General features: G+C 39.4%; 8 protein-coding genes across 8 annotated transcripts; 5 read left to right on the forward strand and 3 right to left on the reverse strand.

Annotated features, from left to right (window-relative positions):
• Nucleotides 1–90: 90 nt before the first annotated feature.
• I206_105535 (uncharacterized protein) lies at nt 91–1,475 on the forward strand (the record flags this gene model as incomplete). Its single annotated transcript, XM_019155309.1, has 7 exons — nt 91–131; nt 215–452; nt 641–787; nt 862–965; nt 1,039–1,057; nt 1,135–1,252; nt 1,363–1,475. The coding sequence occupies 7 exons, from the start codon at nt 91–93 to the stop codon at nt 1,473–1,475; spliced, it is 780 nt and encodes a 259-aa protein (XP_019011463.1).
• A 118-nt stretch (nt 1,476–1,593) lies between these two features.
• I206_105536 (uncharacterized protein) lies at nt 1,594–2,403 on the reverse strand (the record flags this gene model as incomplete). The annotated part of the gene is made up of 3 exons (XM_019155308.1): nt 1,594–1,716; nt 1,830–2,083; nt 2,166–2,403. The coding sequence occupies 3 exons, from the start codon at nt 2,401–2,403 to the stop codon at nt 1,594–1,596; spliced, it is 615 nt and encodes a 204-aa protein (XP_019011462.1).
• An 828-nt stretch (nt 2,404–3,231) lies between these two features.
• Nucleotides 3,232–5,530, forward strand: I206_105537 (uncharacterized protein; the record flags this gene model as incomplete). Its single annotated transcript, XM_019155307.1, has 9 exons — nt 3,232–3,358; nt 3,434–3,454; nt 3,535–4,132; nt 4,217–4,274; nt 4,343–4,488; nt 4,588–4,652; nt 4,724–4,807; nt 4,881–5,066; nt 5,139–5,530. The coding sequence occupies 9 exons, from the start codon at nt 3,232–3,234 to the stop codon at nt 5,528–5,530; spliced, it is 1,677 nt and encodes a 558-aa protein (XP_019011461.1).
• A 1,036-nt stretch (nt 5,531–6,566) lies between these two features.
• Nucleotides 6,567–7,000, forward strand: I206_105538 (uncharacterized protein; the record flags this gene model as incomplete). The annotated part of the gene is made up of 3 exons (XM_019155306.1): nt 6,567–6,584; nt 6,671–6,730; nt 6,809–7,000. The coding sequence occupies 3 exons, from the start codon at nt 6,567–6,569 to the stop codon at nt 6,998–7,000; spliced, it is 270 nt and encodes an 89-aa protein (XP_019011460.1).
• A 418-nt stretch (nt 7,001–7,418) lies between these two features.
• Nucleotides 7,419–13,590, reverse strand: I206_105539 (uncharacterized protein; the record flags this gene model as incomplete). The annotated part of the gene is made up of 3 exons (XM_019155305.2): nt 7,419–10,876; nt 10,931–11,973; nt 12,032–13,590. The coding sequence occupies 3 exons, from the start codon at nt 13,588–13,590 to the stop codon at nt 7,419–7,421; spliced, it is 6,060 nt and encodes a 2,019-aa protein (XP_019011459.2).
• A 797-nt stretch (nt 13,591–14,387) lies between these two features.
• On the forward strand, nt 14,388–16,995 carry I206_105540 (uncharacterized protein; the record flags this gene model as incomplete). The annotated part of the gene is made up of 13 exons (XM_019155303.2): nt 14,388–14,620; nt 14,685–14,815; nt 14,870–14,958; nt 15,023–15,083; nt 15,145–15,251; nt 15,307–15,345; nt 15,403–15,530; nt 15,609–15,995; nt 16,053–16,174; nt 16,232–16,347; nt 16,436–16,672; nt 16,754–16,787; nt 16,955–16,995. The coding sequence occupies 13 exons, from the start codon at nt 14,388–14,390 to the stop codon at nt 16,993–16,995; spliced, it is 1,725 nt and encodes a 574-aa protein (XP_019011457.2).
• A 229-nt stretch (nt 16,996–17,224) lies between these two features.
• I206_105541 (uncharacterized protein) lies at nt 17,225–19,989 on the reverse strand (the record flags this gene model as incomplete). Its single annotated transcript, XM_019155302.1, has 8 exons — nt 17,225–18,294; nt 18,363–18,555; nt 18,622–18,883; nt 18,948–19,218; nt 19,297–19,417; nt 19,528–19,626; nt 19,687–19,859; nt 19,938–19,989. The coding sequence occupies 8 exons, from the start codon at nt 19,987–19,989 to the stop codon at nt 17,225–17,227; spliced, it is 2,241 nt and encodes a 746-aa protein (XP_019011456.1).
• A 1,082-nt stretch (nt 19,990–21,071) lies between these two features.
• Nucleotides 21,072–27,383, forward strand: I206_105542 (uncharacterized protein; the record flags this gene model as incomplete). The annotated part of the gene is made up of 14 exons (XM_019155301.1): nt 21,072–21,155; nt 21,292–21,388; nt 21,447–21,619; nt 21,686–21,949; nt 22,003–22,567; nt 22,627–22,807; nt 22,862–22,941; nt 22,994–23,015; nt 23,120–23,167; nt 23,218–23,278; nt 23,344–24,459; nt 24,514–26,975; nt 27,049–27,153; nt 27,218–27,383. 14 exons carry the CDS (start codon nt 21,072–21,074, stop codon nt 27,381–27,383), a joined length of 5,424 nt encoding a protein of 1,807 aa, XP_019011455.1.
• Nucleotides 27,384–27,474: the final 91 nt, after the last annotated feature.

Below are 27,474 nucleotides of genomic sequence, written 5' to 3' on the forward strand. Positions count from 1 at the left end.
CCAAAGCGTCATCAACAGTCAAGCTATGTTTAGTGCTTAAAGAATCACACTATTAGAGTCAACGAACACCTCATACTGGACCACAATAAGATGTCCTACGATCGAATAGGGACCCCTTCACAACAAATCATGTGAGTCTGTACCCGATTATACTCATCTTCTTCCTGTAAACAAGGGTTGGGTGTCAAAATCGCTGATGAAGGATTCATGATAGTCAAGCAGATGATGAAGATTTAGATGCGTTATCATTCTCTCATCCTAATCCAGCATCCTCATCTTCACAGAATTACCCTTCTCAGCCCTCTCAAGCCGGTCCTTCCAACCCATCAGGAGTAAGTGGTAAAATAGGTCAAAATGCTCAACCAAAAACGGAAAGGGGTTTTGGAGGTGTAAAGATGGAAACTAGGTATACTGGTGAATCAACTTTAGATGAACCTGTAACTAAGACAATAGTGAGTCAAATCATCAGCTCACTCGCATCATGTTCACGATCATAGCTTCATCTCCCTCTTTTTGATATCTATATCATGAAGGTTCCAGTATTTGATATATTCCATCTGATATTCCCTCGATACTCTGATATGACCAGCCCGTAAACCTGCAACGATCACTGAGCTGACTTATCCTTGCTCTAATCTAGATGCGTGACCTGAATTCTATATATGCCAAATTACTTCAAGTGTTATATCCGCCAAAAGGAGGTGGTAATAATCAATTATTACGTGATTGGGATTTATGGGGTCCATTGGTGATATGTTTGACATTGGCAATTATTTTATCCATTGACGTGAGTATTATTGAAATCATCATCTTGCCTGACATATACACGTTATGCTGATTCCGTTCATCATGTTTTGGCAGGCGCCTCAAGAACAATCAATGCAAGTTTTCTCATTGGTCATTTCGCTCGTAACTATAGGTTCTGTAGTCGTTACAGTCAATTCGAAATTGCTCGGTGGAAAAGTGTAAGTATTGCAACGGTATCGTGATTTACGAAATTTCTTATTGGCTAATTATACTTCTTCAAATGTCTCTCAGATCATTCTTCCAAAGTCTGGTGCGTATATTCGAATTCTATCAGCTGTTGATTAGAAGCGTTAAGACGAGCCATTACATGATGTATGACTCTAATAGTGTGTTCTAGGGTATGCTCTTGCACCAATATTGTTAGCTTCTATCGTATCATTACTTGTGCATACCTTGTTCGTCAGGATACCGGTCAGTCTAGCATGTTGGGCTTGGTCTGTGTGGGGTGAGTTTTTGCTTTGATCAACATATTTCACTCTTCTACCCACGCATTGTCACCTGTGTATCATTTTTTTCGAAAAACACAAGGCGTTTGCTCATCGTATAACGGTTTAGCTTCGATGAATTTCTTTACAGGTACACGATTACCTGAATCACGTACTTTCTTAGCAGTCTATCCAATGTGTTTATTCTTCTTCGTTTTTGCTTGGATGATCATGATACAATAGCGCTGGCGTATTGTATGAGTTATTTGCTTATATAGACATTCATGCATACAACTAAATTACAGTTTATATACAGATTGAGAATTATTGTCCGTATCAGGAAAAAATGAAGGAAGGATCATTATGTTGATAATTTATCATCTCTTTCTTCTTCTCCATCGTTAACTCGTAATACTTTTGCAAATTCAAGATAATTGAATCTACCTTGACGATCTGTAAACGGCCCTGAGAATAGTCGTTCGATCTGACGGAAAATTCATTTTCGTCAATAAGAGCTCTATATGCTTGATATGTTTCGATATAGAAAAAATGCCCATGAAAATATGAACTATGAATGAATGAAAGGTTTTAACTGACCTCTTCTTCATTCATCCTATCTCCCATTTCAGCTAACCATTTTCTTACTTCATTTACATCAATCCAACCTTTATCATTTTCATCAAAACATGAAAAAGCATCTATAAGTTCTTTTTCATTATCTAATTGAATTAAATGTTCTCCCATCATACTTAAAAATTGAGTAAAATTTATTCCTTCACTTGATATACCTTTTACAGATCCAGGTCTTGAAGTTAAAAGGTTTTGTAATAATGAAGGAGTTGGGGTTTGACCTTTTTGTACAAACAGAAATGAAGTCAACTCGTAAGTAAATTCATATGGTAAGTGTTAAAAAAAAAAAACCCTTTAACTCACCTAGATTACTCAACATTACTTTTAAATCATTTTCCGTTACTCTACCATCACCATCTTGATCAATCATTGTAAAAGCTTCTTTAAATTGTTTAACTTGTTGAGGAGTAAACATTGTAAATGCTCCTCCTGATGGTTCTCTTTTACCATGATTTGATTTGATATTAGAAGGTAGACCTCTACCTAATGTTGATGTCTTCGACTGTAATATAACATTCTGTTGATCAATTTCAGTTTGCATAACAAGCGGTCAAAGAAATATTATCACAGGTGCATCGGGTTTCGAATGGAGGGGCAAGGATTCGAAGTGGATCGGACGATAACTCACCATTGTGATACTGTCTTCTGTTGATAGGTAAAGTAAAAATAAGACTAGCTTATTTTATTACTGGGCATGATCTTTCAATATGTACATATTATTATCCACTCATTCACTGACTGATCTGTTATTGTTATTGCTTTCGTTTGATTTCTCGATCGCATGGACGCGTCAAATGTCATTACGTAAGTAAAAGGCATCAAATATTGTCTGGAAGATATAAAAAGTTGAAGATTCCTTCGAGAGAACAAATTTATTTTTGTAACTTGACTTTTCCTTCTCTACCTTTTACATTAGTTGAAATCGTTTCCATATCTTTCATGACGAACATATTCGCAATCTTCTTCTTTGTGAGTATTGATGCCATATTCCTCCTGTATCTTCTCGTAGCCTTATCCTTTCTCCCTTACTTGTCATGATGTCAAATATCTTATCTACATTATCAGAAATAAAACAATGTTTAGACAACCTATTCCATATTTACTGAACTTTCTCTTTTCTCATCAAACCTTCAATTGAAAAGATAATGATCAATTAGCTGACTTGAAGAACAATTGTAGATTACTGTTTGATCTTTGAATAATTAGCTATCCATTTGAGGGGGGAATAGGGTGCTTGCGTGACAATTTAGCTTGTACGCTCATTCCATAGTTTAAAGTCCATATCACAATTGCTCATGTATGAATATCCGTTCCTTTTTGTTATCGCTGCAATAAATAGTTTGACTCTCAACATTTCACTGGAATTACGATGAATTTTTATAAATCAGCTGCATTGGCTTTAGATCATTTAGAAAAAAATCAAGGTTCAGTAAAAGGCTCTTTAGCTGCTGCAGGTATAAAATGCACGCCAGGAGAAGGCAAGAGGATATTAGCTTGTGAGATACTTGAGTTTTTACTCGACATATTAAATTTGGAAGCTGATCTTCCATCATTGATTGATTATGTATTAGTGGTCATTGAGACACTCAAATGTGAGTAAACAAAATCGATTTTCGCTTAATTGGCAATCGTATTTCTATAAAAAAGTATTGACCTTATAGTGAATGAACAGATAAACCAACACTTCTTGAATTATTGACAACAGTTCCTTTACTCTCTTTAGAAAAACTTACTTTCCCCAAAAGAGTACCTAGAGGATCACCTTCTTCACGTTCTTTACTTTTAGTTTTATTACATGATTTATTATTTTCAAGTAAAAATAAAATAGAAGCATCAGATTTATGGCCACCTAAACCTTCTTTATTAAAACATCAAGCAAGATTAAAAGGTGAATTAGTTAAATTACAAATTAAAAAAGGTAAAAATCGTAAAGAAGATTTAGCAATTTCTTCTTCTTCTAATGATTTATATAGATATATAAGATATAATTCAAATTATTTTAAAAGTTTGAATGATTTATTTAATGAATTAAAAAATTTAGGATTTATTAAATTATTAGAATTTAAATATCCTTTAAAAGAAAAAGAATATTTTTTAGATAATCATTTAAATGATTTTATTTTAGTTTTTAATGGTAATACAAATTGGTGGAAAGGTAATGAATGGTATGAAAATGGTGGAATTATTTTACAAGATAAAGCTTCTTGTATGCCTGCAAAAGTTTTAATGTATAATTGGAAAGATGATGAAGGTGAATGTATTGATGCTACGTAAGTTTGATTTTATTACTTAACCTTTTTTGAAAAAAAAATATAGGGAATTGAGCTGATGATTTGTAATTGGTTTACAAATAGTGCAGCACCAGGTAATAAAACAAGTTATGTTTCTGCTTTGATGAGTAATAAAGGAAAAGTGAGTAAAACATCTTTATTATGAGATTTATTGAATTTTGACCGCTTACTTTTTTTCCATACAAACAGTTACATGCATTTGAACGTTCATCGCATCGATATAATACTTTGACTCGTATGTTGGAGAAGGCACATTGTAAGAATGTAATTGCTCAACGAGCGGATTTTTTGGAATCCAATCCGAATAGTGGAGAGTATAAAAAGGTCACAAGGATGTAAGTAATTCTAAGCAAGATTGTCATATTTCCTAAATGCCATAAACTTCGTACAAGGAAATGAAAGTTTGGTGCTAATCTAGAATGTCATTCCATTAGATTATTAGATCCAAGTTGTTCTGGATCAGGTATTGTGAATAGATTAGACTATCTTCTGGAAGATGGTAAGTAATCTTGCCTTTTATATTGGGGTATATATCTTTTGAGTTTTGATGCTAAACTTTCGATATGATAGAGGTCGAAGAATCCGATTTAAAGACTGAAAGATTAGAAAAATTGGCTTCTTTTCAATTACAAATGATTTTACACGCTTTCAAATGTGAGTTAAATTAAACGATTCCATTAGCGACAGAAAAACATTTCGCTGATTTTCCGTATATATATATATATAGTCCCGTCAGCTAAGCGAATTGTTTATTCAACATGCTCAATACATGCAGAAGAAGATGAACGAGTAGTATATTCTGCATTACAATCTAAGATAGCTAAAGACAAAGGTTGGAAATTGGCTCCAAGGGAACAAGTCATACCTACTTGGGAAAGACGTGGTAGACCTGAAGAACTAGGTGGGGATGAGGGTGAGTTGCATGAACTTTACACATCTTTCAAGCTTTTTGATCATAACTAACTCAATACGTTGAACTGTACAGAGATGGCTCAAGGAATTATACGTTGTTTACCTGAAGATCGAACTAATGGATTCTTCGTATCATGTTTCGTCAGAGATGATGCAGTGGGAATATCCATCAAAACTTCTATAGCATCAAAATCCGAAACAGTAGTTGAGAAAACCAAAAGTAAAGGTAATAAGCGAGCAAGAGATGAAGATGAAGAAGGTAGACGGGAAGCAAAAGAAGAGGTACTTGTTACGGAGAACAACGTTGAAGATGTCAAAGTGGTTGAAGATCAAGTGAAAGCTACTGAGGAAGATGATACAGCGGAAAAGGTTTCAAAAGAGAAAACTTCAGCTCAATTGGAGAGGAATAAAAGGAAGAAAGCTGCTCAGAAGGAAAAAGCTAAAAAGAGGAAATTGGAAGATTGATCACTGTTGATAAATTTCCTATGTCAGTCAACGTGTATGAGAAGCATATTAGATGCATATATGATATCTGCATTGTACACTGGACAGCGTGGCTGGATCTGCACGATGGTCTTATGTATCACTTAGGAGTGATGGATTGGTCATGTGAAGTTTACACTTTTTAACAACCATGTAGACACCTGGCGAAAGTTGAAAATTATGTCAAGTGATCATGTACTGATCTCAAGACGAGAATAAAAGTATCTTGTTATTTATGATGATCGTTCGTTGAACACAGAAACGCATTGATCAACATCCTCTAAATTATCCGATGAAGCTGATCAAATCATCTCTCGGTCAAATGATATCTCATGAGACCGTTAGACAAATGCTCATTGATACTGATCGCCTCGGTGTTGAGTCGTGCCGAGCAGCTCATCTGACTGACATTGTGTATTACTCGACCATCATTGACACACACACACACTATCGTTCCACTTCACGACTTTTGCATTGTACACTGTATAGATGGATGTTGATCGTACCTATTTGATTTTTATCCTTTGACGTTCCTAACCCTAATGAAGTTAAAGGATATCTCCCATAATCAGGCTAAATCAAAATATATCCTTTGAACCAATCAACTCTTATTAGTAAATCCCCACTTTTCACTAACAGTACATGGCGAATCCATTCACTTGATGAGCAGTCTAAGATCAAATCCATTATATGACAAAAAACCGATTTGAACGGATTTATTTAAGGTAAAAAGGTGTAATCACCTGTCTTTTGTTTTCTATTTAAATCGGATTGATCTCCGGAATCAGGTTTATATCATTTTAAAACGATAGAAATAAACCTTTCTTAATTCGGATGAGATTATGAAAGGACGGTCCGATTTTATATAGTCATATAATATGAAAATTAAGTTATATAATGCACTCTTCGTTGATATTTACATTGATATTTTTTCTCATCTCAATTTCATTTCGAAGATATACAAATTATATTAAATTCAGCTTGAAGCTATTTATAAATCAATTCAACGATATAAGAAATGTCTCCTTCTTGTAAAGTAAGTTTTTGTGATTATATATCTAATCTTTTTTTTTTAAAAAAAAAACATTATAATATTGACTTAGTGGCAATTTATTTATGTAGCTTTGTCATGGTCCTCTTACTTCTGTACCAACAACAAATCAAATTGAATGTCATGTTAATGTAAGTTTGATTATTCATTTCTCATTATATATATATATATATATATATTCAATAGCAAAGCTTAATTTGTTATTTCAGTGCCTCCCCTTCGCTTGTCCAGGTTGCGTAAAATCAAATAAATCTTCATTCACAATTTTAAATCTTAAAAATCATATTTATGATTATCAATGTTCTGAATGTATGATTGAAAATGAAAATAAATCTAAACAAATTTCTAATTCAATTTTAAAAGTTCAAAATCAAATTAGAGATGATCATGTTATTTGTTAGAAATATGAATATAAATTTCAAATTATAACAGACTTAATTGGAATAATGTGATCTGGTATGAAGCATGGAAAGGAGGAAAAAGAAATTTGATATTTGGAGTTCGGACATATAGGTGAAAGATGAATTTTTTTGATTTTATCGCTTCGATAGCTTTGACGATGACGATATTTTACAAGTTCTTGTTGTTGTATTACTTTGTAACACATTTTGTAATTGAGATACGATACGATACGACACGATATTTTTCTGTTAATCTCGATCATTTGTCATATGCATAATTGGTCAACTTATTACCAAATTTGAATTTTCGTAATTAATTTCGTTAAAACGTATTATCATCAATAAAAGCATATCTCTCATTTAATCCCATACCATCTATCTTTCTTCTTCTTCTTCTACGCGATATTCCCCGTCAGGTTTATTCCGTCCAAATGATAATAGAGTCTCTAATACTATCAACTTTCCATCCATCACCTTCATTTACATTTTCATCTTTATCTCCAATTTGAAATTCATCAAATTTACTAATAATTCTATTTCTATAAGCTTCAGAAACATCTTTAATTTTCAATTCAAGTATATTTCTATCTATTGAAGATTGTCTAACTTTTTCTTTTAATAAATTTAATAATGATAAACAAGGTAAATTTTTATTCCAAATATATTTAACTAAATTTTCATTCCATTTAATAACATTTAATTCACCTAAAAGATAATTTTCAATATTTAAATTTTCTTCATAATAATCTTCTTTATCATTATTTGAAATAGAAGAAGAAGAAGATAATTGTCTTATTAAACTATTTATAAAATTAGGTCTAATTAATGAAAATTTCTTTTCTAATATTGTTGAATTATTACTAAAAGTAAAAGATTTTTCAAATATCTTTTCATAGAAAAATTTTAACATTTTAATTTGATTTAAATTCTCAATTTCCATTTCTTTTGATTCTTGATTATTAATGATAAACTTTTTAAAATTTAAAAACATTGAAATATAAATATTTATTAAATTTGGTTTATCAAGTGAAAGACATTCTAAAATAATAATTTTAATAAATTCTTCAAATTCTTCTTTTTTTAAACTTGTTCCTGAATCAAATAGTTCAGAAAGTAAAATTAAATAAGGATTTCCACTATGTAATTTAATTAATTCTTTTAATTCTTTATTTTGATTTTGTAATCCATTCAAAGGTTTTGCTTTTGAAATCAAATCATAATGTAAATCAATTCCTGTCATTGAACCGATTTTAATAAATAAACTTCTATTTCCTTTTGGATCAGAATTATAATCTAAAAATCCCATTTTACGTTTAACATAAATTATTCTATTTTTAATTAAATCTTTTTTAGATCTTTCATTTTTACTATCATCAAAATCTATGAAAATTGACCAATATCTTGGAGAATCAATTTCAATAGATTTTATATTTTCAAATGGTGTAATTAAGGTTGGACTGATTAAATTTTGTTGTCTAATTTTTATTTCTTTTTTACCATTAACATCTTTAGAAGATTGTTCTTTGACTTTGAGTTTTACAGGTAAATAAACTGTTTGGTTATCTTCAACATCTTTAGCAATTAAACATCTAGGTTCAGATGCTAATGCCCAAAGATGTCTAAATGCTTGAGGATAAGATTTATTATCACCTGGAGCAGATAAGAATCGAGGGAAAAAAGCTATACTAATAGTTGCAATTGCTAAATTTGAGTTTCCAAGTGTATAATGGCCTTTTCCGAGGAAGAGCATACCAAGTGACATGTGCATTGCCATGTGAGATCCATAATTCACTCCTGATCCTTCTTGTCCATGACTTACTCGTAATCTTCTCAAAACTCCAAGTTCACCTGTTCCAGACATGACCATAGCCAAGCTTATAGTGACAATATTGAGACATTGTCTAGCGGCTGTCCGTCGTATACGACCTTCATAAGTCATACTTGATCCCGACGAAGCTTTGGAAAGTACACCAAAAAAGTTCATCAAATTTGTATGAGCTAATTCTGTTGCCGTTCCAGCGAATTTCATACCGATTGCGAAACATGCACCAGAAACGATATTGAGATAGGCCAATTCGGTTGATAATTCCATTGTGTTCGTTCGTTTTGGATTTTTGTTAGCTTGTCGAATGAAGGAAGGTAACTGATCTTCTATCCATCCGAGAGTAGGAGTGATATCCTCCCATAAGATTAAAGATCGAGCGTATGTTCGCAGTAATAGTAAATCAGGTCTGACTTGATCCAACTCGAACATTGATTGAGGTATGGAAATCATGTCTGCGATGTCTTTTCTTGAGCTTTTCAGATACATCAGCCCTAAAGCTAAGGTAGCACCTGGTGAAGTGAGATTATGATCTATGCCTAAATATACATCGGTATTTGCCCGTTTCCTTGAGTTATTGTCGCCGGAGGAAGGCGAAGAGTCGCCCGATATACATTTTCTCAGTTGATTTAGCATTCTCCTATCAACTTCACTTGTGATGGTTCCACCTTTACCAAGCATGATCAGCCCAAAAGCCATAGCGGCTGAAAAAGAGTATGATTCTTGATATTCCCCAAATCCGTCCACGTTGATCATTTCTTTCCTTCCGACTTCGTTCAGCGTGACTTCAGCCATTCGCAAATTCCGAGAGCCAACATAAACCAATCCTAATCCTACTAAAGCTGAAGATTGGATGATTGGTGAAGCGTTCAACTCCATCGAGCCCATCGGCAAAAGAGCGTGAGTATGCAGAGATAGAACTTTAGTGACTAACAAATCTTCGCTGCCTGCGTAAGAACATGCTAATCCCAGTATTAAGCCTACACTTGTGAAATCATGTCGAGGTTCAAGTAGTGGGAAAGCGTGATATGTGGTGAGGTTTCTAAGGTGCCCGGTAAGCCCTAGTCCCAAGAGGAATCCACCATGCTCGGCGTTAAGTATATTGGGTCTATTGAAAACTATCCAAGAACTATCAAGACCTTTACATTCTGGTGAGATTGCTAGACCAGCTGCAACACCATTGTGGAAACAAGGCCATTCTGCCGAGTCACCAATGATTTCAGCTTTGAGAGTCGGTTTGTTCAATCCGGGTTTGACGGAAAGTTCAATGAGGGGTACATTCCATATATCTGTGATATTGGTTGATCGAGTGCCAAATTCGAACATCCCTTGACCGACCGGTATAGATAACGTTCGATGCGCTATTGTGTTCACCACCGACTGATGGTATCTTGCAATATCGGCTTCGGAAGCTCCTTTAGGGTCTTGAATCGAGATCGTTCGGATTCTGGTAGTTTGCATTATTCGTTCGACTTCTTGTACTCGTCGATCTGATCCGAAGCGCACATGAGGCAAATCGCTGGGAGGGGAATTACCTTCCTTGTCACCCTCTTCAGAAGCCATCAATTCTTTGATTGAAGGGATCCTGTCTAGCCCCAGACCAGATGCAGATTCCTCTCTGCCTGATGAATATGGAGCGCCTGAGGCTCTCACGCCCAAATCCCATCGTCCGACCAATTCATACATCGTGGAATTCCAATCTTTAGGTGGGTTGTATTGACACACCCTGATCATCTCCATGATTGGCACCGAGATACCGTAAGGGAGATCCAAAATCCAATCTTGTCCTAGTCCCAGATCAACCAGGTGCTGTACTGCCGAAGCTGCTCGAATGGTGATGGGTGTCTGTTTCGAGAAATACGAGTATATCGAAGTAACCAAGACTAGCTGTGAACAGGGTTCAACGCGACCCAGTTCAGAGGTGTGAGAAGGGGTAAGTATCGTTTGAGGCACAGGAAAAGTCGTAGTGCGGGTCGTAAGTTGTCTTTGGAGGTACGTTAAAATGTCTGGAGGCTCATCGAATTGGTCCAAGATCGAGGTGTCGTATTTTACGGCTGTGACCAGGTCAGTATGACAATATTACGTATGATCGCTTTGGACAAACTTACTTGCTGTGGGCCGTAAAGTCGAAGTTGCAGATGGCAACAGTCTAGCCCAATAGTCTTTCCAATCTAATCTTTCCGTCTGAGTGGCCAAGTCAGATATCAAGTTGACTAGACCACCAAGTTCAATGATACTAGTGGACGAGAGCCGCAAGTCCTGCGCAACTAGGTGTAGAGCCAATAACACAGGAGCCGCATCTTCAACTCTCAGATTTTCGCCAAAGATCAAGCTGGGTGTAGAAGTAGACACAATGAGAGGAGAGGAAGACTGGGGACGGTTTCGAAGAACTCGTTTCGCCAGCCGTCTCGATATTGGATTTCCCGAAGCTAAGCTATCGGACAAAACGGAATCGAGGGGACTCGACGGTTTCGATTCAACCTCAATATTCAGCATCGTGCGCAGAACACGCGAGAATATTGTCCATATCACTTTTCCCTTGGTTCTCTCTACATCCGATAGACCATGTGAAGAATGTATCAATTCCCTTTTGACAAAAAAGAATCCCTGTGCTGGGAGAGCATATGACAAAGCTTCCATGCACTGTCTGGTCAATTTATGCTTGATTCGGAAATCGCCATTTATTCTTATAGTTTCGCCATCCTCGTATGTCGCTGTGAACCTCGGTCCAATGGGATCAGACAACTTGATGATGTTCCGTCGTGAGCTCGTGGAGGTGCGCCCATCGTTAGCCATACGTAAACTTGAAGCGAAGTTGTGAGCTACTTCGCGGTGCTCTTCTTTCGAAACTGGCAAGGTGAAGGGTATTTGCCTATTGCCCGATGTTATCAAATATAAGGTACCGGCTTGAGAGAGAAGCACAGTATCGAGGACTATCGGCCTAGTGGAAATGATCGGGACAGCCGATAGACATTCTATGGGTGGCAATGGTGTGATGGCGAAATGTTTGTAAGGTGACGAGCGTATAGTCGCTTGGAAGGTGTATAGCTGCGGTGTATGGCCTGGTTGACTCAAGTGGATATTGATATTCACTGAGGTCGCAGACAGGTTCTCAGTCAGGAAGACCGACATATTTTCAACATCAACATCACTGACATTTGAGTTCAGCTCGCTTAATCATGGGAAGACCGAGGGCTTGGACGGCTCACTAAGGGATCTTCCACGACCATATCCGGTCAAATACCATATCACTCCTCTGACCAATCTCATCCCGTTCAAGTCCCATCATCATGGTCGTTTCCCTCAAATCAAGTTCCGCGACAGCAGACAGACCCACTTGATGCTTGTCATGTAGGTCGTTCAACATGAAGCTCGAATTGACTCCAGAAGTACGTCGATTCATGTCTTGGGAAGTAGTGGTAGTCGACAGTATTGACATTCCTCTACTTTTCCTTTTCGTTGTGATCGGAGGAGGTATAACAGGTATTGGATCCAAGGTAGCTTGTAGTTCCTCTGTACGAGCTAAACTGTCTTGAGTCAGACCTAAACCTGAAGCTCTTGATATTCTGGGAGCTCTTCGTTGCGTTCTATCTAATGGATCTGAGATACTGGACATGCGCCTGTCCGCACTAGTAGAAGGACCGAAAGAAGATGGATTACGATGAAGTGATGGCCGACCTGCTCGAGGCTGTGGTATGGGGATAGGCTTTTCAGACAGTCCAATGATGTCTTCAGGTCTCATTGTACGTGGATTCGGGGGTATGGGGGGTGCTTTGAGCTGTTCTTGAATGTTTGTTTGTCGGTAAAATACGATTTCCCCGGATTGGGAATTATAGGTCAGAACGAAAGGATAAGGATAGGATGAAACGTGAATGATGGAAGTTGAAGGATTGATAGGATGAACTTGCGAGAGCAATCTCCCATCATCACTGTTGAAACCATCTTCTACTCTGCCTTCCATGATAGGCTTAAATTCATCGAACGGGTTATTCAGAGTATAAAAGCGTGGAGAGGTAGGTGAATTTTCATCTTCGAGATCTACCAGATCATCCAAGATTGACGTTGAAGAATGATCCATTAAACCTTTTAATAGACTATTTCCAGATTTCTGTCTGACCTTCCCCAATTTCCGCAATTCTCGTCTTTCCAAAGCACGTTGTACTATTAATCCACCTTTCAGGCTTGATATAGACCAGGCATTCTCCATCAAGAAAGGGAGATGTATTATAACGTCTTCACCTGAGGGATAATATACATGGGCTCGGCTTCGTAGAAAGACTACCAGTGTTCTTTCAGATCGAGGTGTTTTCGATGCCGAGGAAGAATCTGTTGATAATTTCGGGGTTCCCCAATGTTCATATTGAGATGAATGAAATGGACCGAACGTATGAGAGGAAGCTACCTTTTTGCCTTTGGTATCGTTCGAGAATTGCTCTTCGCCTGTCCTAAACCATGCAAATACAGCTTTTGAAACATCTTCTTTCTCTAATTCGTATGTGTATTTTCTAAAAACCTGAGAACCTCTGCTCCATACTACGGTCCTGCCATACCAGACAAGCTCTTCTTCATAATATTCCACGTCGTCTTGACCTGAGCTCTCGACAGCCTGTAAACACCTGCCCGGCAGTCCGTGTCCACCATGCGATTGATCAACTTCGAAGCTGTCGGCGAAGTGTTTCGAGGAGTCGTTGCTTGGTCCTGGATCTTGACGAGTATAGAGAGTCTGACCGGGAGTGGCAGCAGGGCCGAGTATCGTCCCACGCAGCATACTATATACGGCTCGGGCTGCGCTTTGTCGATGTTACGGATCACCCCAGAGAGGTATGCTTCTACTTTGACGTTGACTAAACAATGTATGCGAGTATTTATTGTTGATTTTTGCAGTTCAGACAGCGCGCATTGGTCGTTAAGTGTAATAGACGCGTGTGATCGAGTAAATCACGTGAGATGTAAATACCAGTCAATTAGTAGCTTCTCGCGGTGATGACCGCCTAGTGAGTAAGCAAATCGATTGGAATGATTGGAATGACGTTTGAGATGTTCCTGTTTTCCGTTATACTCGAGTATTGTTTACGAGATTTTCGATCTGAGAACTAAGGTTCGATTTCTATTCAGAGGGTAAAAGGACTCTAGGTCTAGATCAAATAGTTAAACCCCATGTGATAAAATCAAACATGCTACTATTTGAATTCCATTCCGGAATATAGGTACACCTGTTCTCGGACTTCTTGTTAAAGGACTTACACGCTATAATTAAGTCGATTTGGTCACTAAGACTGATAAATCCACCGGTATATAAGGATCTCACACAACTGGTCGCGTCAACCTTATATTCCTCTACCTGTACAAGATCGAATTTATCCCTAAACGGGATTAATCATCGTGTCGTGGTATATAAAAGCTATAGCAGAGGAGTTACTCACTCTTCCAGAAAATCTACCTTTAGAACACATATACGATCTACCACCAATCGAAGTATACGATAAGACTGGTATTGAAGAAGGAAATCTCGAGGACGAGGAGGATTCTGAAGAATTTAACGAAGACGGAATACCTTTATTGAAAATGGCTGAAAGAGAACCTCTTACTAGCGGTACAGGCGGTGAAGCTCAATATGGAGGAGTAGTAACTGGACAAGGAAGGACTAGAAGACAAATGAATAGAATGTCTACTCAAGAGATAAGGATTAAAATTAGGAAGATGGCAGACTTAGTCTCTTCTGAAGATTTAGGTGATAGGGAATTTACAGATTTGACTTTGTATGAGAAGAAATCTCTTTTAATCAATAGAGAGCTCGAGTAAGTGAAATAGTCTATCTTTCTGGAAAAACGAACAACGCTCATTCCGTGGTTATGATTGCAGCGAAATGGGAATGGGTAAATACCAATGGTGTGTTTTCACATTGTGCGGATTGGGATATTTCCTGGATTTAGGATGGGCACAAGCTTTTGGCCTGGTAGGTGGAGCTATTCAACAAGAATTGGGTGTACCCGGTAAGCAAATCAAGGAATATACGTGTTTCTACAGATGACTAACTATTAGAGAAGATTCGCAAATTGGAGCTCTCTCAACCGCGTTCAACTTTGGATTATGTATCGGAGCTTTCGGATGGGGATTATTGGTTGATATCGTTGGCGTGAGTATCAGACCTTAATATCGTTTGCCTTGTTATCTCGACGGACGCTGATCTGAAATATTAGAGACGATGGTGCTTCAACTTCACATGTCTTTTCTCAACAGTCTTTGGTTTATGTTTCGCTGGTTGGTTTATTATTCATTTCCAGGTATAGTGAAATAGCGTGTGCTGACACGAAAAGTTCAGCTCCTTCGAACTATAGTCTGACATGTCTTCTTGCTTGTCTCATTGGTCTGGGAGTGGGAGGTAACATACCCGTTGACGCTACAATCACGATGGAGTTCTTGCCCACTGTAAGTTTCCTAGTCCGTTGGCTATTGATCAATATCGGCTGATTCGTTATTGCAGAAAGATAGGTATCTCTTGGCTGCCCTTTCCACCTTCCAGGTTAGTTGACCTGTATCCAAACCGTCTCATTGTAATTGATACAATGTATGAATATAGCCTATCGGCACAGTTGCTGTATCTTTATTGGCTTTTGCGCTTATCCCTAAATACTCATGCGACACCTCACTGAAGTCGTGTAATATAAGTGAAGCGCCATGCTGTAGTAAAAGCAACAATATGGGATGGTGAGTCCATTTTTGCTTGCAGAATAAACTTATAGGGTATTCAGGACAATCGCTAACTCCTCACGACTTTGTGAATAGGCGATATACCGTCCTCGTTTTGGGATTCTTTACTCTCGTGATATTCTTTTTACGATTCGCGGTTTTCCGATTCCGAGAATCACCCAAATACCTTTTATCAAAAGGTCATGATGCTCATGCTTTAGATATCTTACATTCAATTTCGAAATTTAACGGAAGTAAACCTCCTACTTTAACTATTGAAGATTTAAGAGCTTTAGATGCTGCAGAAGAAAGACAAATTGATAGACCTAATCGACCACAACAAAATTTACTTCGACGTCAAACTTCTACTGCACAATTAGCTAAACAAGCTGCTGTTGGAGGATTTATGAAAACTTTTGGACATTTAGGTGGAATGTTTAAACAAAGAATCTATCTTTGGTTATTCATAAGTCTTGCTATAGCGTAAATCATACATTTGATTTGAAAAGATGATCATTTGAGCTAATAAGTCTTTCAAAGATATATGTCACTTTTCTGGTCATTTGCTCTTGCGGGATATTTCCTTCCTCTTATATTGAAAGCAAAAGGTATAGATGCAGAAGGAAGTATAGAAGATACTTATAGATCATATATTTGGATTTGTAAGTTAAAAATCAATCGAAGTACAAAGTTCACTATAATTAAATTCGTTTTAATAGATACTCCTGGTATAACTGCAACTTTAGTTGCAGCTTGGATTACAGGATTTTCAAAATTCGGTAGAAGATGGATAATGGTAATTTCATCTGCATTAATGGGAGCTTCTTTAGCTCTTGTGAGTTTTTTTTTTTTTTGGGCTGTTAAATTTACATGAACGAATTAAAAATTGATATTATAAACGTGTTTTTTTTTTTTTCCTCAAGTATCAATTAGTTAATTCAAGAGTTGCAAATATTGGATTTAATGCAATGGAATATTGGTTTCAATCAATTTATGCTGCTTTACTTTATGCTTATACACCTGAAGCTTTTCCTGCAACATTTAGAGGTACAACAGGTGGAATGTTAAGTACTTTAGGTAGAATTGCAAGTATAATTGCACCTATTATTGGAAGTACTGTTTATCATGGTTCAAATTCACCTGGTGTTTTATGGATGGCAGTGAGTTAAATTAATTTTATATTTAAACCTCACCAAAAAATTTAGATAATATTTGTTAATTATCTTATTTGATTATTATAGGCTGCAGGAGCATGGATATCAACTTTAGCAATTGGTAATTTTTTTTAATTTTTTTAATTTTTTTAATTTTATTAATTTTTTTAATTTTTTTAATTTTTTTAATTTTTTTAATTTTTTTCATTTTTTTCATTTTTTTCATTTTTTTCATTTTTTTATTTTTCAGTCGAATGATTATACATAGCTTATGATTTGAAAAATTAGCTTTCTTACCTTATGATAGTAATCGAAAACAAAATGTGTAAAGAATAAGATGTATAAAGTTTAGAATGTAGATAAAATAGATCTCAAAGATATGCAGGTCCGAAAGTTTTATATGAATTTTGTGGAATTTATACCAAAATATAAACGATGATGAATTGGTAGATGGTTCAACGTTGAAAAAAAAATCAGTATGCATATACTTTTGAATTTACATATCTACAAGTGTATCGTATAATCAAGGTACAACGAAAATGCATCTTACCACTTCTTCTATAATTCAATCAACAAAGCTTCTTCTTTCTCTTCTTTCTCTACTGTTTTTAAAGGTATTTCGGATGGAGCATCGGGGAATATTTGCCCAGGAGCAGAAGGGAAAGAATTCACGTTATATACTCCCGATGGGAGAATACCATTTGATTGTTGTATTTGCTGTTGGTGTTGTTGGGTGTGTTGAGCGGATTGTTGCTGTTGTTGAGGAGGTTGTACTTGCGGGTATGGTTCGTAAGATTGTTGAATTGCTTGAGAAGGAGCATAAGAACCCTGTTGATAGGATTGTTGCGGTTGCTGCTGCTGCTGCTGCTCTTGTACGCCATTCCACTGTTGTTGAGGCGGTTGGGAAGGCTGGGCGTTCCACTGTGGTTGTGGATCAAGCTGATTATGTAGAGGAGCAGGAGATTTGTACGATCCTTGACTGCTCGGAGCTGGAGGTGCTGATGCTTGATGAGCTACAGAATGAAGACTTGTAGGAGGTGATGAAGGGGGGTGCGATGCAGTCGGAACAGGAGGAGCTTGTTGTTGGGTGGTGTCAATCGCGACCGATGTAGGCGCAGAACCGTATGTCACAGACACTTGACGATGTGGTGCTGAAGGAGAAGATACGAGTTGAGAGTTGAGTGAAGGATGCCTTGCCAATGACGACTGTGCTTGAGGGTTATAATATTGTTGAACTGGTTGCACGGGATGAGGAGAAATGGTCTCTGGCCTATATGGGATTTGTTGAGTCTGAGCATAGTTTGTCTGAGGTGTTGCAGCAGCTTGGAGAGGCATCTGGGGATACAACGACGGCGCAGCGTGGGCTGGGGCTTGTGGTTGAGGTGGTTGATACAAAGTCTGCGGATTATATTGTCCATACCCGTTTGCTGTTGGGTATGTTTGTTGTACATACGAATAAGGGTTTTGTTGTTGTGGAGAAGCATATGCGTACATTGATTGGTTCTGTTGATAGCGTCTTTGTTGTTCCTCCTGTATCCTGCGAGCGGAATACGCTTGTTGACCATCCAGTATTTGACCATAAAGCGACACCGCCTCAGACAGTTTGCCTTGCATCTCCGCCAACATCTCTGCGAGAGACACCATACCATTAGTGATTCGCGTCGAGAGGAATACTCGAAATCATTAGTAAGCTCACGTTGTTTCGTGCTCTTTTCTTCCGCATTTCTGTGTAATTTCTCCCCTAACGAATAAGCTTGTTCCGCAAGTATATGAGCATGAGGAAACCTTCTCAAATCTCGTTCTCCGTAAGCAGCCATTTGATCCATGGTATTCGAGAACGTCAAGATCGTCTCCGTTTCCCGAGGAGCTAGGTCAAAAGTTGGCAACGGCTAGTCATAATAATTAATGGCCTGGGGATCAGCCATCGGCTCGGCAAGAATCAGTGAAGGACTGACCTTATATTCCGGTTCATCGTAGCCTGTAGGAGCACTAGGTCTAGCTCTTTCCATATCCCTCAAACTAGCTTCTATTGCTAACCTCAGGTCCTCATCGTCTTCTTCAGCAGTAGCATTCTTTCTAGCTATGGGAGGCTCCGAACCTATGAAATTGCTTCCGCCAGGTTGAGATTCCGCCAGAGACAATTCAATTGCACGTTGCAAGTCGGCATCAACATCTGCTCTACTTCGAGGTGTACGACCAGGCACAGCAGGTGCAGGGCTGAGTAATAGATATCCACAATCAGTTACAATTTTTCAAATTGGCGGTCGGAAACAAAGCTTACCCATCGGGAGTTTTACCTTTGCCGGACTTGACCCAACAACTCTCACATACTCTGACTTCCTCCGTTATACCGAATCTGGGTATTGGCATAGTCCGACTTGAACATGCTTGATCGAACACCAATCCACAATTTCTGCAATGATGTTTACGATTTGTGAATGTGAAAGCGGTACGACAACGCATACAGACGTCGCTGTCTACCCAAGCGGGAGCTGTCGATGTGGTCAAAAGATGAGATGGAATAGGTGCGGGAGGCGGAGGGAACGATATACCTGTTGCAAAAGAGGATGACGTCAGTCGCGCCTGGTCAAAGATAGACGACCGATATTATGTAGCCAAACAAGACATACCTGAATTCTTGAGCTCGTTATATACGTCGACAAAGAAGGCGAGTTCCTTCTTAGATTGGAACGCTAGAGCCCACTGTTGGAACACCTTCAATAGCATCTGCTTCACTTCAGCATTGGTGATCTAATGATGTAAGTATCGATCAGTACGTGCTCTCGTAGGAAGACAGCTCATCGGTCAGATCTGTGAAGCAATGGGGAGCCCACAAGCATCGTGAAGAAAAATGAGCTTACCGGACTTTTGATCAAGCCTGACAATTCATCAACAAACTCTTTACTAGCAATCTCAGCTAAAAAATGATCTCCACCGTTCTTTATACACGTATCTGTGAGCTATTTTCGAATGAAGATTTAGCTGGGTTCTTCACAGATCATTGAAACGTATCTGCTTACGCCTAAAGCATACATCTGCACTCTTCCATTCTTCGAAGCTATCCTCCTCTTCAGGCTTTGCATAGCGATTTTAGGTTGAACGGATTTCGACCTGATCATATCTGCTACTTCCAATGAGGTAGCGATATCCTCTGATTGAGGGTATGGTAGATGCAACGGTGAACATGCTTTCTCTGAGGGCGGACGTTAAAGGAGGTCCTGAAATGAGCCACGGACCGAGCGGCGACAGATAGGGTAGAGATTAGACATACCTGCTAATTCCTCAAATTGAGGGTTCGTAGTTGAACCCCAGATCCAAGACATGTTAAAAGCTCTGATCTAATCCGTGAAGCTGCGAGAGGTGCAATGCCTAGATTGTTGTGTGGTCAGGCGGATTGATGCTGCTGACAAAGGATATATTGTCGGCGATATTTGGTTGATTTTGAGCAGATATCGGGTATAAATGCTGTACTCGAACGATACACAGGCTGATATGTGTCGGCACCAGCTATTGGTTTGCCATATAACTGCTTAATCTATGGGGATAGCTCTTGAACGACACTATCGGATGTGAAACCAGTAGTAACAATCGACAAGATAATGAGTGATTCAAGGTGGATTACGAACGGTTACTTGATACCGGTGGGTGACGCTATTCTCCATCATAAGCTGATAAGTGCCACTCTAGGTAATACCGTATACCAGAGGCGGCGTTATCCGTCAAGTGGTCATGTTTGTATGGTGGGTGTTTTTAATTCCGTGTACTTACTAAGGTGTATTCGCGCTCACTCAGCATTTCATTATTGAAGGTTATTCAATCTCATAGTTAATCATCTCCATTTCTTACTCCTCACCTTTAATTAAACCCATCCATCTCCTACTTCTTAATCGGAGTAGACAGATCACGGGCAAAGTCTCACTCATTACTTTAAGCATCATAACCAACTCTTATCAAAAGTCTCCTTTCGAAGTCATAATTTCATCCGGAAACACGTCAGATCAAGACGACATAATTCTGACAATCGATAATACCTCCATCCCCTTTCATCTCAACAACCTCTTCCCTTTCAGCATATAGATCTTATAGATATCCAGCACATCATTTGGCCTCTATCAGGCATCAGAAATACCCTTTCGATCCGACAATAGTAAAAAAATCTAACGACGGAAATATACCCACCTCTCTTTCCAGATATATTTAGATTTTATCGCCACCTTAATTCACATTGTATTCTGTATCTCGGATATTCATTAGATCATTTCAGGAGTGTTGAACAGTAATTTAGTATCAATCAAATAGGTTCTCGGGCTTCTGTATAAAGAAAAGGGGAAATTGCACTTGTAGAAACAGTCAGGAGAAATTGACTACTTTGGTTGGAAAAGAGAGAAAATAAGATACGGTCAAAATGACGGTTACTTTCCCATACTCATCTGCTCCTGCCAAGCAGATCAAGGAGATCCAATTTGGTGTAATGAGTCCGGAAGAGATTGTGAGTGTGCCTTTTGTTTTTCAGATTCGCAAAGAAAGGGACAAAATGGGGATTATCTATATAACGAGGTGATCGGAGAGGTTGAATGTCAAGTATGCATCCGCTTACACCTTTGGTCAAATCGCACGCTTTGTAGAAAGCATTCTCTGTTGCCAAGATCGAATACACGGAAGTCATGGATGAGGCCACGAACAGGCAAAAAGTTGGAGGGTTGATGGATCCTAAAATGGGCAGTAAGTCGTCTTTGCCATACCAAAAAGACGATTTGTCATCATGTTCACACGAGAACAGCTATCGATCGTAATTTCAAATGTCAAACCTGTTTGGAAGGTATGGCCGAATGTCCTGGTCATTTCGGTCATATTGAACTTGCAAGACCTGTCTTTCACGCTGGTTTCATCATTAAAGTGAAAAAGATCTTGGAATGCGTTTGTTATAGTTGTGGTAAACTCAAAGTCGATATGGTGAGCATCTGTCAAAAGGCTGAGGATTTCTCGCATGACTGGATGTTGACGAGCTGGTGACTCAAGCGTGATCCAATGGTTGGTAATGTCGTACGAAGAGTGAAAGCGCAACATCGTCTAAGAGCTGTCTGGGTTCTCGCTAAGGACAAAAAAATCTGTGAAACTGACGCTTTGGAGGATAACCAAGATGGAGATGCCACTGCTGAGGATCAATTTGCAGCTGAGCAAGGCAAAGCAAGGGGTCATGGAGGATGTGGTCATGAGCAACCTCTCTGGCGGAAAAAGGGACTCAAACTTAACGGAGTGTGGAAACCAACTGATAAAGGAGAGGTCAGTATATTCACCAGCGACAATCCGATCGCAAGCTGATTAGTCTGTTCTAGGACACTGCTGAGCCGGAAGAGCGAAGTGTCTCGCCAGGAGAAATACATAATATTCTTAAGAAGATCCCAGCTGAAGATCTGCATATCATGGGTTTGAACGCCGAATACGCTCGACCAGATTGGATGATCCTTACTGTCTTACCTGTTCCTCCTGCCGCAGTCCGACCTTCGATAGCAATTGATGGAGGAGCATTACGAAGCGAAGATGACTTGACTTATAAATTACAATCGATCATCAAATTCAACGGTATTGTCAGGCGGATGGAAGCTGAAGGTGTACCTCCTAGTGTGGTGAATGAGCAATTTGATCTACTTCAATATCACGTTGCCACTTATATGGATAACGAAATTGCTGGATTACCTCGAGATCAACATAAAGCTGGTAGAGCCATCAAAGCTATTCGAGCTAGATTAAAGGGTAAAGAAGGTAGAATGAGAGGAAATTTGATGGGTAAACGAGTGGATTTCTCAGCTCGTACGGTTATTACTGGTGATCCCAATCTGCAATTGGATCAAGTCGGTGTACCCAGGAGTATAGCAATGACACTTACGTATCCCGAGAGAGGTAAGCTGCCACCATCTGTTTCAAGATTCGAAACTCAGCTTATTGATGTTGCCTATTAGTCACGCCATATAATATTGTGTATCTACAAACTCTGGTGAACAATGGTCCGGCCACATATCCTGGTGCGAGATACTATGTGAAAGATACTGGAGAACGTGTAGATTTGAAATACAGGAAATCGGGCGAACCTATCAGTCTGCAGTTTGGATGGATTGTGGAAAGGCATTTGAAGGATGGAGAGTGAGTTGACTTCTCTCAGTCTCAAGCAGGACCAGGATTAATGGTTATTCATAGTTTTGTACTGTTCAATCGACAGCCGTCTCTGCATAAGATGTCAATGATGTCGCATCGAGTGAAATTGATGAATTATTCCAGTAAGTGAAGCTGTAGCCCAATGCCTGAAAAATTACTGATACCTCGTTGTAGCTTTCCGTCTGAACCTTTCAGTGTAAGTCAAATTGCCCGGTTCTCACCGTTAACCCATTTTTGGTCCCTTTCCCACTCTTGCCTGTCTCCATCTGCTTATCGTGCGTTACTGATCTTTGCTCACAGCACTTCACCCTATAATGCCGATTTCGATGGAGACGAGATGAATTTGCAGTAAGTCAATATGGACATGTAAGGAGCGCCTAGCTGAATAGGCCTCGCAGCGTTCCGCAAAGTGAAGAAACGAGAGCAGAATTGAGTCAGATCGCCTGGGTCCCCAGACAGGTACATATTTAAGCACCGAGCTGAATGATCATCATGCTTGGGCTTACATTGTGACTTTCCTGCAGATCGTTTCACCCCAAGCAAACAAGCCTGTTATGGGTATAGTGCAAGATACCCTATGTGGTATTCGAAAATTCACTCTCAGGGACAACCTGCTCGACTGGTTGCAAGTTCAGCATATCCTCCTGTGGCTAGTCGGCTGGGACGGTACAGTACCGCCGCCTGCAATTCTCAAGCCTAAACCCATGTGGACAGGTAAACAACTTCTCTCGATGACTATCCCTAAAGGTATAAACATTACCAAGAAGAACAACGAGAAACCCTCGCCCATAGATGTGACCGACGAGAACGTATTGATAGATAATGGGGAATTAATTCATGGTACAATCGTCAAGAACATGGCTGGTGCTGCCAATGACGGTTTGGTTCATGTCATTTTCCGAGAGCTGGGTCACGTAGCTGCTCGAGATTGGTTCTCAGCATGTCAACAAATGATAAATTTCTGGCTATTGCATTTCGGATTCTCGGTCGGTATAGGAGATACCATCGTTGACAAAGCAACAATGGCTGGAATAACGAACCGAATGGTGGAAGCTAAAGAAGCTGTGCAACGGTTGATTTCCGAGGCGGAAGCCAACAAGATGAAACCCAAGCCAGGTATGACAATTCGAGAAACTTTAGAAGCTTCGATAGCAAACGAGTTGAATAAGGCGAGAGATTGGACTGGTAAAACCACACAAGATAACTTGAAGGCGGATAACAATGTCAAACAGATGGTGGTTTCAGGATCGAAAGGTTCTTTTATCAATATCTCGCAAATGTCTGGTGTAGTAGGTCAACAATTCGTGGAAGGAAAACGTATAACGTTTGGTTTCAAACATCGATCCCTCCCTCATTTCTCTAGAGATGATTATGGTCCCGAATCAAGAGGATTCGTCGAAAATTCGTATTTGCGAGGTCTGACTCCTCAAGAGTTCTGGTTCCATGCTATGGGTGGTAGAGAAGGTTTGATTGATACTGCGGTCAAGACTGCCGAAACCGGTTATATCCAACGTCGTTTGGTAAAAGCGATGGAAGATCTCAAAGTTGGTTACGACGGTACAGTGAGAAATTCCGTTGGCGATGTCGTGCAATTCTTATATGGTGAAGATGGTATGGATGGTGCCGCTATGGAAAAACAAGTGAGTGGGCTGACCTCCGATATATCCGGGACAGTTGCTGATGGTAATGTTCAGAGTCTCGATATCATACGGTTGTCGAACAAAGCTTTCGAAAGAAGGTACAAGATCGATGTATTGAGTACTTCTGGCGGCTTCAAAAAGGGTGTCCTTCAAGCAGGTATAGACCAGTCGTCGGTGGAGTTACAGAACTTATTAGATGAGGAATTCCGTCAATACACCGAAGATCGAGAACTGCTCAGACAACACATTTACCCAGATGGTACACCTGGGCACCCACTCCCAGTCAACATTCAACGAGTCATCCAAAACTCTCAACAAATTTTCCATATCGATCCTCGAGTGCCTAGCGATCTCGATCCTGCGTACTTGATCGAACAAAGAACTGCCCTGTCTGAACGATTAGTGGTAGTCAGAGGAGATGACAAGCTAAGTAGAGATGCTCAGCATAATGCGACATTGGTATTCAATATGCTTCTTCGATCTCATCTTGCCACTCGACGGGTCATTGAAGAGTACCACCTGAACACCGAAGCATTTGATTGGGTTATTGGAGAAATCGAGCAAATCTTCAACAAGGCTGTTGTCAATGCAACTGAAATGGTTGGAACGCTTGCTGCTCAGTCTATTGGTGAACCTGCTACTCAAATGACGTTGAACACTTTCCATTATGCAGGTGTGGCTTCCAAGTCCGTTACTGGTGGTGTACCTCGTTTGAAAGAGATCATCAATGTAGCGGTCAACATCCGGACTCCAGCTCTGAACGTCTATCTCGATCCGGAATACAGTAGGACGGAAGAGGATGCCCATCAAATCATGCGAAAACTCACCTTCACCCGTCTCAGAGATATCACTGCATCAGTTGAAATTTTCTATGATCCCAAATTGGACTCCACGGACATCGAAGAAGATCAAGATTTCGTCGATGCGTTCTTCGCTATCCCAGATGAAGATATTCGACTCGAACTTCATTCACCTTGGTTGTTACGTCTGGAACTTGATCGTGCTAAAGTCTTAGAAGGTGGTTATGAGATGTCTCAGATCGTCAATGCCATTGCGGAGACTGTTGGAAAAGATGTCTTCGTCATTCACTCTGAAGATAACGCACCGAAATTGATCATCAGATTACGAGTTGTGGCTGAAAAGGAAGACGAAGAACTTCTAGGTGATGAAGACATGTTCTTGAAGAGAATCGAAGGTACCTTGTTGGATCAAGTTGTTTTGGGTGGTATCAAGGGTATTCAACGAGTGTTCATTTCAGAAGGCAAACAGGTTGTACTATCGCAACAAGGGGAATATGATCAAGCGAAAGAATGGTTCCTCGAAACAGATGGTATCAACCTGAAGGAAGTCATGGCTGTTGATGGTGTAGATGGACCTCGAACGTACTCTAACAATTGTTATGAAGTTTACGAAACCCTTGGTATAGAAGGTGCAAGAAACGCACTGTATAAAGAGTTGAACGGTGTCATAGAGATGGGTGGTTCTTACGTCAACTACCGACATTTAGCATTACTGTGTGACCTTATGTGTTCGAAGGGATCTTTGATGTCTATCACGCGACATGGTATCAACCGAACCGATGCTGGAGCTCTGTCAAGATCATCTTTCGAAGAAACCGTCGAAATCTTGCTTGAAGCTGCTGCCGTCGGTGATGTCGATGATTGTCGAGGTGTAGCTGAAAACGTCTTGTTGGGTCAAATGGCACCCATGGGAACTGGTGCATTCGACGTATCATTAGATATGAACATGTTGAAAGACGTCATTGTCGATCATCGATTACCTGTTCAAAATATGTTGGCTGCTTCTGGTGGATTAGCAGGAGGAATGACACCTGGTGGGGCTATGACTCCTTATGACAACTTCTCCCCTATGTGGGATGGAGCAAAAGGATCAGTTGGATCAGCTGCGTTCTCCCCAATGCAAACTTCCAACAATGAAGAAGGTGGAAATTTCGCTTATATGGGATACGGTACTTCGCCTTTACCTGGTGGAATGTCACCTGGTGTAGGATATTCACCTTCTTCACCTGCTGGTTATTCACCTACTTCACCATTCGCTGTCACTTCTCCAGCATATTCACCTACATCACCTTTCGCCGGTGCCGCTGCCGGCGCAGCTTCTCCATGGGTACCAAGGGGTGGATACGGTGGAAATGCAAATACAGTCACATCTCCAGCTTATTCACCTACTTCACCACAATATTCACCTTCTTCACCACAATTCTCACCTGCATCACCATCATTCTCACCTTCTTCACCTACTTATTCGCCTGCTTCACCTGCATATGGAGGAGCAGGTATGGGTGCTGGACAAGGTATGAATCGTGCATCACCTTATTCACCTGCTTCACCTGCTTATTCACCAACGTCACCTATGGGAGGAATGGGTGTTACTTCTCCTCAGTATTCTCCAACGAGTCCTAGATATTCACCTGCAAGTCCAGCTTTCTCACCTACATCTCCAACTTATTCTCCAACCAGTCCCGCCGCTTTCCAAGCTACCAGTCCAAGGTATTCGTAAGTTTTTGCAATTCCCATTCGAATCATGCTAAGCGGAGTCATGCTCATTGAAATTAACTTTCATCTGTAGTCCTACAAGTCCTCAATTCAGTCCTACTTCGCCACAATACTCTCCAGCAAGTCCAGCTTACTCGCCTGCTAGCCCGGCATTTTCGCCAGCTAGTCCAGCGTATAGGTGAGTTCAATATTGAAATTAGTACTGAATGTTTGTTGATCATGTTTTATTTGCGTAATCGTAGTCCCGCTTCACCAGCTTATTCTCCTACATCACCTGCATATGGAGGTCCCAATGGTAATGGTAATACAGCAAATGGACAACAAACAAATAATAGACCAAATGGACAAGCTAGACCTGGTTGGGGTAATGGTAATGGATATGGTGCAAGTCCAAGTTGGAAGAGTTAGCGTTAGATTTTGTTGCTGAATGGAAAAACAATTTATATATAAATTGATTGAAAAGTAGTTTGGGAGAATTATTGAGCGATTGTTGAACGTG

The sequence above is a fragment of the Kwoniella pini genome, chromosome 7, assembly GCF_000512605.2.
Source record: "Kwoniella pini CBS 10737 chromosome 7, complete sequence".
Classification (NCBI taxonomy): domain Eukaryota; kingdom Fungi; phylum Basidiomycota; class Tremellomycetes; order Tremellales; family Cryptococcaceae; genus Kwoniella; species Kwoniella pini.